The 17,208-nt window shown below is 37.9% G+C and overlaps 1 protein-coding gene and 1 long non-coding RNA gene across 4 annotated transcripts in view; both read right to left on the bottom strand.

The window, feature by feature from the left end:
- Nucleotides 1–1,788: 1,788 nt before the first annotated feature.
- Nucleotides 1,789–4,617, bottom strand: LOC132102838 (uncharacterized). The gene is made up of 2 exons (XR_009423294.1): nucleotides 3,198–4,617; nucleotides 1,789–2,744 (listed from the first exon to the last, which is right to left on the bottom strand). It is a non-coding gene; the product is annotated as an uncharacterized LOC132102838 (long non-coding RNA).
- A 1,736-nt stretch (nucleotides 4,618–6,353) lies between these two features.
- LOC132102837 (cyclic AMP-responsive element-binding protein 5-like) overlaps nucleotides 6,354–17,208 on the bottom strand; it is a 61,350-nt gene continuing 50,495 nt past the window's right edge. For 2 of the 3 annotated variants that reach the window (XM_059507517.1, XM_059507516.1), the window contains exons 8-11: nucleotides 11,341–11,658; nucleotides 9,422–9,649; nucleotides 7,419–7,527; nucleotides 6,354–6,778 (exon numbers count right to left, since the gene is read on the bottom strand). In XM_059507517.1, the coding sequence (XP_059363500.1) occupies nucleotides 6,654–6,778; nucleotides 7,419–7,527; nucleotides 9,422–9,649; nucleotides 11,341–11,658 (780 nt within the window). In that variant the 3' untranslated portion in view covers nucleotides 6,354–6,653. Of the gene's footprint in view, nucleotides 7,063–7,418; nucleotides 7,528–9,421; nucleotides 9,650–11,340; nucleotides 11,659–17,208 lie in introns of all 3 variants that reach the window. The other variant, XM_059507518.1, reaches the window with a different exon arrangement.

Genomic DNA, 17,208 nt, shown 5'->3' with positions numbered 1-17,208 from the left:
CACATAGAAAACGCATTGTAGAAAACGCATACATTCATGCGATAAATGCCACAGACCACAAACTACCGATATTAAATATATATATATTTAATATCGGTAGTTTGTGGTCTGTGGCATTTATCGCATGAATGTATGCGTTTTCTACAATTAATGTCTTAGATTTATATGGCACTTGTATTACTTCATGCTTCATTTTACTGTGTTTTTAATGCCAAATGTTATATTCCTGGTTGTTGGCCATTAAAAGGTTAAGGTTTTTGCAACCAGTCAATCCTATTCAAACATTACTAATACTATATATAAATAAAGAAAAATATATAATATATAAATAATAAAAATGATATTAAGAACATCATCATCATCATCGTGAATTTAATTATATAAATTATTGTAAATATAATTTATGTGATCATTTATTTAAAAAATAATAAATTCTATAAATCTTATATATAATGAAATTATTTGCTGCATTTAAAATGTAGTACAAATTGGTATCAGCCAATGTTATAGAAATATAACATGAAACACATTTATGTTGTAGAAATAAAAAGTTAATTGATAATGAAATTTTTCATTAATTTGCATTATGATGATAAGGCTATATTTGCAGCAGGGACAGGGACATTTTTTATATTATAATATTTCTCATCCTTGGAATATACCAGCATTGTATTTCAAGGTTAACTACTCGGCAGACATTTTATATCTTTGTGTAAAAAGTTGTCTCTTGAAGGGTTCTGCCCCAGTGACAAGATGTTGTGTTAAACTACACACCTTTCTTGGACCTTTTTTGTTTTCTAAACATGTATGTGGCAGTATTTTAACCAAAAAAAAATTGTGTGCATAAATATTGAGCAAAATAATTGCTCATTTAATTTTTGTAATATCCATTGTATCAAAATCCAGATCTGTCCACCAGGGGTCCCTGGTGCATTAAATAATCAAATAAAAATGAAACGCTTGTGATTTTCATTTGTCACCTTCAGATGTACTCTGCAGACTAACGTTCTAGTTCTTATGCAAATAATGGAATATATATATATATATATATATATATATATATATATATATATATATATATATATAGGGTACAGACCAAAAGTTTGGACACACTTTTGGACACACTTCTCATTCAAAGAGTTTTCTTTATTTTCATGAATATGAAAATTGTAGATTCACACTGAAGGCATCAAGGGCTATTTGACCAAGAAGGAGAGTGATGGGGTGCTGCGCCAGATGACCTGGTCTCCACAGTCACCGGACCTGAACCCAATCGAGATGGTTTAGGGGTGAGCTGGACCACAGACAGAAGGCAAAAGGGCCAACAAGTGCTAAGCATCTCTCGGGGAACTCCTTCAAGACTGTTGGAAGACCATTTCAGGTGACTACCTCTTGAAGCTCATCAAGAGAATGCCAAGAGTGTGCAAAGCAGTAATCAAAGCAAAAGGTGGCTACTTTGAAGAACCTAGAATATGACATATTTTCAGTTGTTTCACACTTTTTTGTTATGAATATTATTCCACATGTGTTAATTCATAGTTTTGATGCCTTCAGTGTGAATCTACAATTTTCATAGTCATGAAAATAAAGATAACTCTTTGAATGAGAAGGTGTGTCCAAACTTTTGGTCTGTACTGTATATATATATATATATATATATATATATATATATATATATATATGCAAAAGCCTACTTGTAAAATGAAAATACTGCAATCTTAATCTTATATTTTTCATGTAAACAAGCTGCATTTTTTTGTAAGTGACAAAATCATGAATTGGCAGAGCTTTGTTACAGAACAAGTGCTTTATTTTCATATCGTAATATAGCTGTCTGAGCTCAAATCTGTACATTTGCATAAACACAAACTGTTCAAGGCATTAATAAACATATAAAATAAACAAAGTTATCCAAGCGTGTGTGAATTCATGAATTCAATTTGCGTAACAAACAATGCAATGTTTCAGCTTTGAAATGAACAGGCACACATTTGTAGACTGCAAGTGCAATGCAAACATTATTTACAAACAAGTACCAAACATGTTCTCCTTTCAAAAAGAAAGGTGGTTGCATTACGGGAACGAGATTACAAAAATTAATGCAAATTTATACAATATTTATAGTTTTGTTGCAATGATACATTATAGTTTTATTAATGTGTATTCATTGTCCTCCACCTAAAAAACACATATACTCACGCACAAAAAAAGAAAAATTCTCCCTAATTTTTATAAGAATGCTATTCCATCCACCCATCTTAACAAGGACTAATGCCAAATCGACAATTTGAGATTAATGTCTGTTACTCACCGAAATAAATGAAATATTTCCAGTTCAGTGTTTTCTTGTTTGTTATGTTGTTTGGGTAAGATACAACTTGGCCCTGCGTAGATATGCTTCTGACCACCTTGCTTTGAAATGTAAAGACGCAGGAGATGAACTACAACACAACTTTAGACAGTTTAAAGTTCTCCATAGAGATCCAAACTGCTTTAAGCAAGCCATATTATTACCTCATCGTGTAGGGTTAAACACTGCAAAACTTGTGAGTGTGAAGTCTGAGATGCCAATGAGACTGAAAATGCATGCATACACAGATCTCAAGTTAACTTTCAAGCTCACACACCAAAAACATTGAAACTCACACCCTCTATGCGCATCAGAATCCCATTCGAAACTACATTATGATGCTACATGCACAGAAAACATTGAGTTACTTAAAGGGACAGTTCACCCAAAAAAACTGATCATCATTTTAGGTTTGGTCACATTGGGCAAAAAAAGGTCTATTGTCTCTGACGTCTGTGTAAGCTGTGCCTTGTACATCTCGACACTATGGCACTTTAAAACCAAACAGTTTCTATTGCTCAGTGCGTTGAATCAGCTGCGAAATCTGCATGGGGAAACCTTTCTCCCTCACACAAAATTCCTGTTCTCCATGGATTCCCACAAAAATTTGGTAAACAACGGTACATGTAATTGCACCTTAACTAATTTCTTCTGCAGAACAACAAAGCACATATTTTGATGTTTTTTTGTCCATACTGTCAAAGTTAACGGGGTCCAAAAGTGTCAATATCCAAAAAATAAATAAAGGAAGCGTAAAACTAATTCAAACTGAAACTATATGATCGCTGAACAGAGCAAAGTGGCTATTCGCTCTCAAATCATTGATCAACTCATCTACAAAGAGCACAAACCAAATATGGAGTAGTAACATCAAACCTTGTGTTATGGCATCATGAGACACACAAGAACCAATGAGAGTTGCTATTACTGACATGTCATCATACAGTATTTAATCAATGATTTTATATTTTACACTACCTTTACATCCTTTTTGAAGTTTGAAACGCTTGGACCCCATTTGACTTTCACTGTATGGACAAAACTGTAAAAAGTTCTTCAAAATATGTTCTTTCTTGTTCTGCAGACGAAAGATAAGAAAGACACAAGTATGCTATGAAGTGAGGGTGAATAAATGACGACAATGTTAATTTTTGGGTGAACTATCCTATGTGAACTCTGCTGGGAAAAAACCAAACCACCATCAGGTCCAACAATAAAAGCACAATCATGTTTCCAGTTTACCTTGATGTCACCCATTTCACAGTGTGACAAACAGTTTTATCTAAAGGGTTAGTTTTAAGTCTTAAAGCTACAGGAGCACCTCCAAAACCCAAGCCTTTGGGGTTCAAATTGTGTCCTTCTTGCGGTGACCCATTCCGGGCTCCAATCCCATTGGTCCGTACAAGTTGCGTTGCTCCATAGATTGACAGTGGCTGGCTCTCGCTGGTGTGGGAACTGGGAATCGCTGAGTCTTCTATATGGCTATTCCATCCTCTGCTGCTCACAGAGGTCAAAGTGCATAGACAGCTACAAGATTTCCACCTCTCAATGTGGAGGTTGTTTTGCACGCTCTTGTTCCAAACACAGTGCTGCGAGGAAAGGCGAAGGGAATCAATATGTTCCATTTAGGAGGGAAGAAAAATCCTCTACAAACTGTGAAAAGCATGAAACAGAGTTCTGAGCTTAGCTGCTGGAAAAAAGGCCCTTTTTTAGTACAGGCGAACAATTATGGTGCATCTCTCTTTGTGATGCTAAGACATATCCAGCTTGTTTGTATTCTCATCACAGGCCTCCTTGGTTGCAAGAAGGTAGAAAAGTCCATTAACACCAAAATGAGTCCAAAACAAAAAAGTTTCCACAATAAAACACTAGTAATTAGTCTTTACAAAAAAGCAAAACAATGTCAAGGCCTTAAAGGTCAACCTGAATTAAAAACAAATGCAATGACATCAAGGTATTACTAAGGACTGACATTCTTCCCTCTGTGAGTATTTAAGACGTATTCAGGCACATAGTGATATCTGAAAAGCAGTATCTAGATCGGTATAGATCAAAAACCAAAGTGGACCAAATTGCGTCATTATTTGCAATTAGACAAGGATAATGCAACTTAAGTCCATGACACACCAACGCCAGGGCATCATTGCGGTCACCACTAGTAGGACCCTGTTGGTGTCTCTTTGGCCGATTGAGGAAAGATCACTCTGATTGGCTACTTATCTTAGCGAACCAGTGCGCAAGAAGAAAAACAAAAGTTACGAAAACAAGCAAATTGAGCATTCAACCTGAGCATTCAAGCATGCAAATATTTTCATAGTGAAATGGCAATGAAAAAACATCTGGAATGAAGAAAGTTGTAAGAAAGCACTGTTTTGTTTATGGTTTGTATTTGTGTAGTTCAGTTTCTGTGTTGCAGACTACTGTCAACTGCTGGTATGGAAAGATTTTTTTATTTTCATGCATATGCAGAATGTACGTAATAGTCGGCCTTTGGCTGTAGCCTTTGCGTCGACCTTTTTAGCCCAGACACAGGCAAGACAACAACACAGTCGGCTTTCATAGCCGCTAGTAATTTAATGTTGGTTTGGTGTGTCATGGTCTTTAAAGTATTTAGGACTCAATGTCTTAAAGTGACAGTCCAACATCATACACACATGAGATATATGGGATTTTGCCCACATTTCCCTTACAAAGGTCACATTGGAATGTTATTATTTGGGCAGTTCATACAGAATGCATTTCCGCGTTCAATTGCGCAACTTTTTTTTCGGGTGCATCTCAATCAGCTGCCTAAGTCGTGAAACAGCATATCGTGTACACAGACTCAGGCGTTGGTAAGAACACTGGTTCATTGCACATTGGGACACTGTTTCTAAGTTGTAAAATGCCACCATCAAACCTATTGTGTAATGCTATGTATTGAGTTCAGAAAATGGCATGTCCGCTAAGGAATAATAGTAACCACAAATGCGCCCTGGTTTTAACACCCAACAGAACCTTTGTTGGGGCTTGACAGTTTCATAAGGTCAAGTGCAGAATTTATCATGGTCCATGTCAAGAAGGAAGCCACATATAATTTCCTAGGCACCAAACAAACCAGGACAACGAACTGAGATGTATCAAAATATATCCTATTAAATTTAAGCCTATTAAATTAAATTTACCTCACAGTTAGAATGCCCGAGAATGATCTAAACAATACTTTGAGACAAAATGAAAGCTACTTTTAAGTAGCATTTAAGTTTTCCATAGTCTTAGGTAAAGCAAAAGCTTCCAAAAGTTTTCCATGGCATTATTCTGGTGAAAGATTAGTTGGAGTTCATTGGTTGGGAGGCCCACATATGAGCACAAAAACATACATAAAAATGTATTGAAGTATCTGCGTAATACTTAGTTGACTTGATGATCCAAAACAGATACCGAAATGAACTGCCAGAAGAAGCAATAAGCAAGCTGATGAGGACCAGGGGTAACTCTGACCAGAAGTTACACCAGCTTAAAATGAAACAGTTGATGGGATCTTCTGAAATGTTTGGACAGAAACGCCAAGAGAGAGGTCTTCCTGGTGCAACACGACTGCAGCTGTGAACTCACCATTCTGCGAATACTCCAAAATCTCACACATGTTGAGCAGGGCATATGCTCACAGAAGCCTGATAAATGCATTCCATTTGCATGATCTGTACCAGCTTAGGAGCCCAAAGCTGTTTTGTTTTAAGAAAATAACTTTTGAAACTATATCTGAAATGACAGGAGCTAATAGGTTGAACTTAATCTGATCTTGATTCTGGTCCGAGTGAAGACAATCAGATTGCTGAGCATGTCAGAGATTCATATTGCTTCAGGTTACTTTCATAAGGAACTCCCAATGGAGACTGACCTTCCTAATTTATCCCTTTGAATTTGATAAAAAGGGGACTGTGAGAGTCAATAAACAGAAAAGAAAGGACAGCATCTTTTTGGCAATGGAAAATGCATAGCAAAAGCTATCCAGCTATCTGAGTTTTGTCATTTGTAAAGGCAGTGGTCCAGCAGTAATCCAGGAACAGATGTAACAGTTACGTTTCCATTAGCGATGTCCTTGACACGTGAGATGGTGCCCGATGATTTATGCAAACTCCCTTTTTTTAAGCAGACACAAATGGAAACATATAACACACAGAACTAAACAAAATGGTAATCCGTTTACATTTACAAATTACAAACAGAAGAATAAGCTGCCGCAGAGGCACAGAGGTGTGTGTCTGTCCAGGATTTTTAGTCGGGATGTCCAGCGTGGTAAAGGGCGTAAGGGGGTGAGTCTCTAGTGGATGGGGTTAATATCTGTGCGGTGATTGGGTGCTGTGCTGGAGGTGGTGATGGTGTTGTGCTGGATGACTTGCTGCTGGGTTACAGGGGTGGGACTTTCTGCCGGACTGCTCTCTGGACCTAAGGGACAAGAGGAGAGATGAAGATGTCTGGTTGCGTCCATTCAGCTGTCTGTCTGTCAGTCTATTTGTCCATCCATCCATCCATCCATCCATCCATCTAGCTACCCATCGATATGTTTATTCATCCATCCGTCTACCTGCCATCCATCCATTTATCTATCCATATGTCTATCTGTCCATCGATCCATCCAACCAACCAACCATCCATCCATCCATCCATCCATCCGTATACTTGTAGTTTAGGAAAAATAACTGAGATATTAAAGAGATCTCATCTGATTCCTATGGGAAGACAGGACAATAATGTGAAAATAATAGATACCACATTGAGATGAATATTTAAAAATGAATATTTAATAGAGAGGCAGTGTACATTACCTAAAGAAATTTACTTCAAAGTGAAAATGGAAATAATAATTCTGCCTTATAAACAATGCTAGGCAACTGGTTTGTCAGTGACTGAGAGAATGAGTGTTTTTCCCCTCCTCTATAACCAGGAAATGGCAGCCTCCATACATTTAAAAAATGTCAAGAGTATCTATATCAGTATCTACTGTATATGGGTTTGTTCTACAAACAATATACGGTATATTCATTATTATGTAATGTCACCTCTAGCCGTGTATGATCGTACTCACTGAGGTAATCTTGAGACTCTTTCTGCATGGTGGTGATGGGACAGTCCTTATGCGTCAATAAAAGCTGTTTCAGTTGTGTCACCTCAGTTTTTAGCATGGTAACCTCGTTCTGCCAAAAAACAACAATGATAACATGAAACAAAAAATAAATAAAAATCTCTCTCTTATTGCTAGTGAAATATCCAGTCATACATGTTGTCTTTAGACATAAAACAAAACACAGTGTTAAGCAACATAAGTTCAAACTAAATGTCCCTCATTATTTCACAGATATAAACATGTATATCAGTTTCTTGGGTACAGTTTGGCTCGGATTTGACTGTTTATGAGTTATTGTCTGTTGAAATACCTTTGTAGTTTAAGATTAAGTTTAAGCCGTGTTTGTGAAATCACGTTTGTGACAGTTAGCCCCTATGGTTCCTTAGTACTGCATGTGAGCAAATTTAAACAATGGCACACGTTTATGATGTTCTGTTCTTGTCATTAACTATACAATACTTAACATAAACTTTTTGGAATAGGGTCTCTTTTGGTTATATTGGCAGCTTCACATCAAACATCCCAGCCGACAAAACGGATTAAAGGCCAGACAAGTCTGGGTCTCATTAGAAAACCTCATAATGAACAGGCGGTGAATTCTCCGCAATTACCGCTGTGGGAAACATGAGCGTCTGATCACACACAGTTGTTGAATTCGATTAAATGATTAAGCAGAACTGATATGATAACATGGCAGCGTTTCAGGGATGCTTGGTGGAGAAGAATCCTCACTTTGACAGGTACAGTGTTTGTGACTGTGGGGTAAATATTTCACAAAACAAGCCTGAACAGTGGGACTATGGGAGTGGCCTACACACACAGACACACACACACACACACACACACACACACACACACACACACACACACACATCAGTCTTGGTGAGAATGGTGAGAAGAAAATCTCTCCAACCCCAAACATCCGAACGTTACAATGCCAATATTACATTATATGGAAATTGCCACACAGAGACTTCAATAACATTTTTCAGTCACAATGCCAATATATCAGTATCTACAACTGATTAGATTTTAGTCATGGGACAAAGAGGGATCACAAAACGAATTCAAAGTGAATTAAAATCTTTACAGTATTCACAGTTTTGCTTAATTTTATATTGTCAGCAAAACTTTGTAAAAACATCACACGTACCTTGCATTGCCTAGCATTAGTAGGAATGGCGTGGCCTAGTGGTTAAAAATGTAGGCTGGTAATTGAAAGGTTCAGACCACACTAAGTGCACCCAGCGAAACATCGGCTATTGTGGCCTTGAGTGAGACAGGTTAACCTCAGCTTGCTCAGATAAGCAGAGACAGATGATGTGGCCTGATGAGGATGATCACCATGCCCAAACCAACCAAAGCGGTAAAGCTGTTCTGATTTCATGGTTTTAGAAAAAGGGGCTTTAGACACGTGTCATCTGGTCAGACTGGACCACCAGTAGGCAATCACCTGAAAACCATGTTCAATCAGGCTTAAAGGCCCGCTGAAAACCAGCTTGACTGGGTTAAGCCACAGGTAGTGCAGGATATACTCAAACATCCACCATGACTACACACACAGCATCAATCTTTCAGGTAAATCTCCATGCAAATTCAAGGTCGACTGAAAGACCAAATGGATGCGTGTGAATGGAAACCTCTCGCAGATGAGGTTTTACTGGCCTCAAAACCACACATTCAGCTGCAGCTGGCTGTGCTCTGGTTACTCTGTAGACCTCAATAACCCATTGACCCTGCCCTCCACACAGCCGTCCCCGTCTGCTCTCCATCGACGGTAGCTTCAGCTGTCAAATCAAGGGTGTTTATGAGCTTCTGTGGTCTAGAGTAAGCTAATACAGAGTGAAATATGAAGCCCCGTGTGAAATACATCTCAGTGTGCGTTCCAAAGTGAAGTGTGCTTTTTAACGCTTAAGAACAGAGGCTTTCGGCTGAGGAGAAGTGTACAAATGAGTGATTCTGACCTGCAGCTGCATGTTGGTTTGGGTGAGCTCCTCTGCTTTCTTTTCTAGCGACATCACCCACACTTTCCTCTTCTGTCTGCAGCGTGTGGCGGCCGCGCGATTCCTCTCTAGGAACTTCCTCCTGCGCTCGTCGGGGTCCTCGTCTACGACCCGTCTGCGGCGCCCTCCACTGGGCGGCGGGGACTGAAGGGTCTGTGTCAGCTGCATTTGCTGTGCAGCTGGAGATAACTGTAAAATACAGGAAAACACACAGTCTGAAGTTACAATTCTCCATTTAGGGATCATATTCATATTCATATATTTAAAGACCTGGCTGCCAGCCAATTCCCTGTCTTACATCTCATCGGTCAGGCTTTTTCAGTCAGAAGCTTCCTGTCTGGGAGTTTTATTTAAAACAACATGTGCCCTGTGCACGTGGCCCTACAGTCCTATGATGGACGTCTGGGTGTGAGAAACAGCAGTGTGATTTACAGGCTGCCCCACCCTCATAAAGAGGTGTCAGGGCCCAGTTTTCCACTTCACATGTCCACTCGGACCAATACTCTACAACACCCTGAGAAACAGGGCCACTACCAGCCTACAAGGCCCACAAAAAGCTTCTTTGACATGTGCTTGGCAGTTGCCATGTTTGACATCTTTAGATCATTACAGGTTTCTGGAGGCATTGGAAAATGCAGTGGCTTTGATGGTTTGTATGTATACAGGGCCCCTTTTTTGGCTTAATAATACATTAAAGCAGAACTTCTGAATCACAAAAAGATGGATTGGGTCACCCTAAAGACCTGAAGAGAATTTTAAGTAGCCAGGTTAATACAAATAAGAGTGAGAGTAAAAATCTAATTTAACACATGTGCACAAAACACAAGTTCTTATAAATATACTCTTCATTTCACAAGGTTTTGAAAACCTTTTATATCATTTTCAACAAAAATGCGGTGCAAGTAATACGTAAGAACTTTTTCGGCAACATACGTTTTCTTTTCATCTTGAACACATGTGAATGTAAACCTATTTTCTATTATGAAAACACTACATATTTTCAGAGTAAAACGTATTTTAAAAGACATGAATATTTACTTCATAAATATCATTACTTGTTTTGCATTACATTACATTTTACAAAATATCTTATATTTATATTATTATTTATTATTATTACATATTATTTATATATATACATATATATAAATATATACATTCATTGTTTTTTGAATGTGTGTTTGGTCAGACCACTAGTAAAAGTGTAACTGGGAATACTATCCAGTCTTTTTCAATTAATATTCCACATACAGTAATGTGTAAATTTGTACTTTTGAAATGGATATATGGCATACATAAACATATGGCATATGCACTGTCATCCAAAATGTTGACATATTTAACATCAGGTAATACTACTGTAACAAAGTGCACTGTTATATTGACAACATGACTAAGCATTTTGCCTTGTTTGTGAACAATGACACAAGGACTTTTCATTCATGGCACTGATACAGTATGTTCAAATGTAACATAAATTCTTACTTTTGAGAGATGAACTAAAGATTTTGGGTAAGTTACAGGCTTTTGCGGCTAATCCATTGTGTGGTGCTGTTTGTATGAATTTTTTTGAGAAATGCACATACTTTTTTGCAAATATTAAAGATGATTTAAGAAATGCAGAAAAGTGACAATGTACAGTTTTTTACATATAAACTATTGAGGAAAATATTATTTTCTGGCAAATGTTCACAATATGGCTCCAGTTGTTGTTGTTTTTGTTTGTTTGTTTTTTTTACATTTGACTCTCTCAATTTATCCCAACTCAAGTAAACTTGCTAATTTAAATTCAGCTTAATTCATCAATCTCTTCATCACTTGTATTTGCGAATATTGCAGCTTTAGACTCTAAGCAATGTTATCTCACTCCAGTTCAGTACCTGTGAAGCAGCAGAGTGCATTGGTTGATGTGGAGAGGTCTGATGCCCGTGTGCAGGGTGCAGGTGGGGCGGGTGGGAGTTGTGGTGCCCGTGGTTTTGTGGGTGGTGATGGGTGCTCTGTGCATGGCTGGGGTGTTGGTGGGCATGATGTGGGTATCCGTGGAGTGGGCCCTGCATGTGCTGATGGGGGTGAGAGTGCAGGTGGTGGTGACCGGCCTGATCCTGCCGCGATTGCATCATCTCCATCATATGACCCATGGAGTTCATATTGCCGTTCGCCATGCCCCCTGGATGGTGGGCAAGGGCAGCTTTCAGTCTCTGAGTACAAAAATGTGGGGGAAAAAATATTAGCACTATGACTGGCATGTTTCAGATTTTTCACTTAAAAAACCTTTTATTTAGTCCAAAAATACTAATTGCATTGATTAGCAGCTGGGGGACATGTTGTGAATGCTGCAAAAACTGTTTTCTTAATCAATGATTCAATGAAAATATTTAAACATCACTAAAACAAACTATATATATACTGTATGTACCACTTTGTGACATACATGAATGCACGAACTAAGCCCATTTACCCTCTCACCCACACACCTACACACCCTCTTACACACCCAAACACACTGTTCCACTATCTGTCGTCACTGTCTAAGAGATTCATTTGAAGAACGAGCCCAGCACGGTGCAGGTCTGGCAGCGAGAGGGCCCTGGGGACTCTCTCCCCCGATTTGCACATTTCCCCTTCGGCCTACACACTGTTGCTTAAACCGTGTGGTCTGCTTAAGCTTTCACCCAGGGCTGGTCTTGGAGTCTATGACTCTAGAGACGCTCAAAGCATGTCTATGTTTGGAATATGTTTACCTGACTGCTCTCTCTCTCTCAGACAGCTGTTTTTCTGGGCAGCTCAATAAGACAACTTAGGGGGTTGAAAAAAAGCCACAAGTATAAACATACATGCCGCCAAAATATGTCCGATGGTTTGATCTGTTGACAGCACATGTAGACAAAATGAAAAAAATGAAAAAGTACATAAGCATGTGCATATATACTTGTATGTCGTTGTCCATTCAGTTTGACTTTCTTAAACTTGAGCCAAGGCAAAAAAATATTGACAAAAAAAATAATAAAAAAAAACTATTTTTAGAGAGTGTTGAGTCTACGGTATATATTTCCACAAGAGCTGAACAGGTAGACTGACTTTATAAGAAATGGGTCTAAGGGACAGGGAGGTTAAAAAAAACAAACAAGACACACAGACGCACACACATACAAAATGACTCAAATAAATGAAAGAAAACATGAAATGAAGTCGAGCATGGATAATCTCTTCATGGAAAGAAAAAAAATCAAACCAAATCACATATTTAAAGGTGCACTCAGTAAGTTTTTGTTTGTTGCACTGGCCAATATGAGTCTTGGGCTTATACTGACATCTAATGGTTTGGATGCAGCAACAGATGGTTTGGATGCAGCAAAATAAAAAAAACCTTATTAAGTTTTGAATAAAATCATTTTGCTTTTCTATTGACATGCTCCGGACAGTGTACATACATTATATTTACACATATGTCAGTGCTTTGACCATTCTCTGCAAATCCCACCTTCTCGCACGCCACGATTGATCGATTATGTACAATGCCTGCATGCTATTGGTCAAACTACATTTCAGTCATTGCCTTCAGTCAGTATGAAAACAATGAGACAACAAAGCCAAAACACCAGAAATTTCAGGCAATTTTGAAATCCCGGCCAGGACATGTCCGGGAAAAAGAGGACATATAGTCACCATTTGAGGGAACCGTTACATTTCAGTAATTTAAATCTCATAGGTTTGTTCTGTTCTCCCAGATGCTGTCAGTCAGAGACGCCGGTGTTCAGAGCTTTGTGTTTGTAACAGGCAGCACATTCACTCTCTGAGAGTCATAGCCAACTGGACTGTATGTGAGTGCCAAGGCACAAACCAGAGCACAGCATCCCTTTCTTCTCAAGCTGGTCAACCTGTGAGATGTCTTTGTTTTTAGATGTTTTATTCTCTGACTGATTTGATAAGTTGCAGGCTCTTTAGCTCTCTAAGCCAAGCCATTCCATGCCACCCTGACTGCTGGTGCTGCCAGTGCTTTCTGCCTTCACACACTTGCTGCCAAATGCACAAGAACTAACCTACCCACCCTTACTGCTGCCCTTAACTGGCATTACCACTGTTTTCACCCACCCGCTGCATCTTAATCTTGCCAACACAGCAGTAATAACCCACCATTGCCTTTATCAACACTTCTGCTGCAGCATGCAAAACACTTCCCGTTAAGAAAACACTGACAGCCACAGTGTGATATTTTTGTATATGTCTAGTGTATGATTATATGTATGATTTATATGTCTGTATTTTTTGTTGTGGCAAAATGGACCAAAAGTGGCTGTTTTTTAGCTTTTTTTAATGCAACTTTATTAACACAATAGCCCCCAAAAATATATGAATATTATTTAAAAGATAATGATCATTGTTAAAAGATTGCTACAGTAAAGTTCCATTTCAAATAAATGATGTTCTTTTGAACTCCTTTTAATCACAGAATCCTGAACAAAATGTCTCATGGTTTCCACTAAAATATTAAGCACCACAACTGTTTTCAACACTGATTGTAATAAAAATGTTTCTTGAGCATCAAATCAGCATAATAAAATGATTTTTGAGGGATTATGTGACACTGAAGGCTGCTGAAAATTTAGCTTCGCCATCACAGGAATAATTGTATTTCAAAATAGGTGAAAATAGAAAACAGCTATTTTTAAATGTACTAATAATTCCCAATATCACTGCTTTTACTGTATTTTTTAAATGCATCTTATCTAATGCACTTAAACTAATATCTATTAAATTACTAAATATTCTGGACACTTTATTATTTAAAAAAAGAAAAATGTTTTTTGAATTTTGAAATTGTGCACTTTTTCCAGCACAGTTATGGGTTCATTGGTAAATTTAATCAAGAAATGGTTAAACTCTTCAAGCTGTGCATGGCTGTGATTGAGTCTTATCTAACATAATGACATAATAAACTCTCTTCACTAGAAAACGACATCTGTATTAGTCTCTAATAAGTGTACCAAGATGGATTGTATCAGAATCACAGGCGATGAGGGACCATCTTTCATCCATTAACATACTTGACATACTGGGGTCACAGTGCACAGAAACACCTCTGACTGATTGCGCCACCTGTCAATCAGCACCGCTCTCACTTTGATTGGACCTGGGCAGCTGTGCACCTATCTCTCCCTCCCTCTTGTTCAGACAGATTGCACAGAGTTCCCACGCAGTGGAATGCCTCTGTCTGGGGCCGTGCCATGCAAAGAGAGGGGAGGAAGACATGGGGCCTAGTCGTATAAAGCTCAGCTTGGCACTCGGCCAGCTGTGGTTGGAGGGAGGAAGTGAGAAGGGGAGCACTGGAGTATCTCCACAGGAAGAGCCATCCATCCATCATTTGTGGGGCGCAGGGAGATCGTCCGCTATCAGTGCTCTAATGCAATCAGTCTGGCTCTGAGCAAAGCCCCAGAGAGCCGCATGGGGTCAGAGGCTAAATGAGCCACAACAGGCTGAAAAGAGACGGCACAATGCAGGAAGTACACACTTAACAGATACCTAGTATCCACTATACACACTAGAGATATGAAATTCACAAGTTTTGTGTTGAGACACTTAACAAAATAGAGTGCATTAATGCCTGCCTACTTTTTCAGTGGATTTAAGTATTTTTTGTATCATAGAGATTTTTTAAAAGACGTGAACCAAAGCAATGGGTTAAAAAGCTATGAAGTGGATCATAAGATTACAAATTTTATTTGAAGGAAAAAAAATGACAAAAATGGAAAACAAAAGCACGCACATCAACATCAAATGGGTGCTTGGCTGAAAAACAAGTAGAAAAATTTAAATATAAAGTCGGCAACAACAAAGCTCCAAAAGGATCCAAAATTTATTAAAAAAAACTTTTGCATAGTGACAAAATGACAAAGGTACGAGACTGAGTACTTACATAACTGCTTTAGTGAGTGAAAGAACTGTAATCCCATATAAAAAATATAACAATTCATTTAATGTTGCTGATTATATCTATAGAAAAATATTTTAAGTTTATTGCAAAAAACATACCATCAATTAACATCTTGGGAACTCACAGTAGTTCTGTCTAAGTTTTCATTATCTAAGTTATTGTATTATTAAAAATCCCTTTCCCTTTCACTTAAAAATCAGAGTTTTAACTTCTGGAACCCAATTGTTGCACTATATAAGTAAGAAAAGAAGTCAGAAATGCTAACTATAGGATATAGAGCAAGTAATCAGCTATAAAATATTTAAATAAATTGACCTTCCATTCAGCACACTTATCAGACAGACATTTGATTCTTTAAAGCTCTTGGTAACATCAGTGAAATCACTAGAACATGCTCTGCTTTTGGCAGAAAAAAAAACTGAAACCATTAGTCACTTAAAAAGGAGAAAAAACTGACACATCCAAATCAGAAAGTTCAGATCACATTTGTTAAGCAATTACTAATCTAAGAATATTAACCAAAACTCGACTTGTCAATAATGTAGCATGAACAGAAAAGAACTGAGAATAAAAGTACTCTCACCCAAGCACTTCAAAAAAAACTTTCCCTTCCAAATCTGGCAGGTAGAAATGAACGGTGCAGGGAGGCTTGTAATATAACCTATTTATGTTACATGTACATAATCTCTCATGACGTTCGCTGAGAACCCAGATCAGCGCTGATGTGTGTCACTGAGTAGGTCTCATCTGCCTGTTGTAATGAGGTGTAAATAAACATTAGAGTCGAGCCCGAGAGCTGAAACAGCAGCTGTATTAGCCTATAATCATAGTGCTGTCTTGCACGCTGGCATTGCAAAACCTGGGGAAAACAGTCATTACTATAACTCAAGTGTTGGCCTGCTGAGAAGCTGTCCTTTACAGGGCAACTCTCCTGAACTGAGATGAGATGGAATCAAAGACAGGTGGGGACTGAATGTAAAAGTAAAAAAAAAAAAACGGTCACTGAAAAACTGGAAATTACTTTCTTGATCTGACAAGCTCTAATCTGATTGACAGGTTGTAAAAGGTAATAATTGGATTTGCCAAAGTTTGCCAAGTTAAATATTTAGAAAGATACTCAAAAACTATCGTTTATAGCGCTTAGGGTACATTTACATGACAACAATGTAATAAAAATAGAAATATTTTTCCTTTGTGTTTTTGAAAAATTTCACACACAGACGACAGGAAAACAAATAGGCAGTGATTCTTGATCATAACAAGCTTCAAATTGGACCGAACTGTATGAAAATTGTGAAAATGTGGCAACTCCTCACTATGGTAGGGAAATGCATAAAACCCTACACAGAAATGACCCACAATCTTTCTCATCCTTTTCCTCATCTCATTCCTTGCCTTCTACAAATCAATCATCAAATATTTTACTGGTGCATCTCAAGAAAATGTCAATATCATAGAAAAGGTCTATATTTTTGTAATTTAATTTTAAAAAAGCTAACTTTCTTATATTCTATATTCATTGTACACAAACTGAAATATCTGAAGAGGTTTTTTTTGTTGTTTTAATACTGATGGTTGTGATTTGCAGCTTAGGAAAATTAAAAACTCAGTATAGAATATTCAATTTTGAGCTTGATTTGTTTGATTGATTTTGAGTATAAATACTGGTAGTATAAAGACTACTGACTTGACAGTTGTCCAAAAGATGATCATCAACACCCTCCACAAGGAGGGTAAGGCACAGAAGGTCATTGCTGAAAGGACTGGCTGTTCACAGAGTGCTGTATCAAAATATTTTCATAGAAAGTTGACCGGA

This window comes from Carassius carassius, chromosome 24 (genome assembly GCF_963082965.1).
Source record: "Carassius carassius chromosome 24, fCarCar2.1, whole genome shotgun sequence".
Classification (NCBI taxonomy): Eukaryota; Metazoa; Chordata; class Actinopteri; order Cypriniformes; family Cyprinidae; genus Carassius; species Carassius carassius.
The sequence above is the reverse complement of the archived record's forward strand: the minus strand, read 5'-3'. Positions and strand labels throughout refer to the sequence as shown.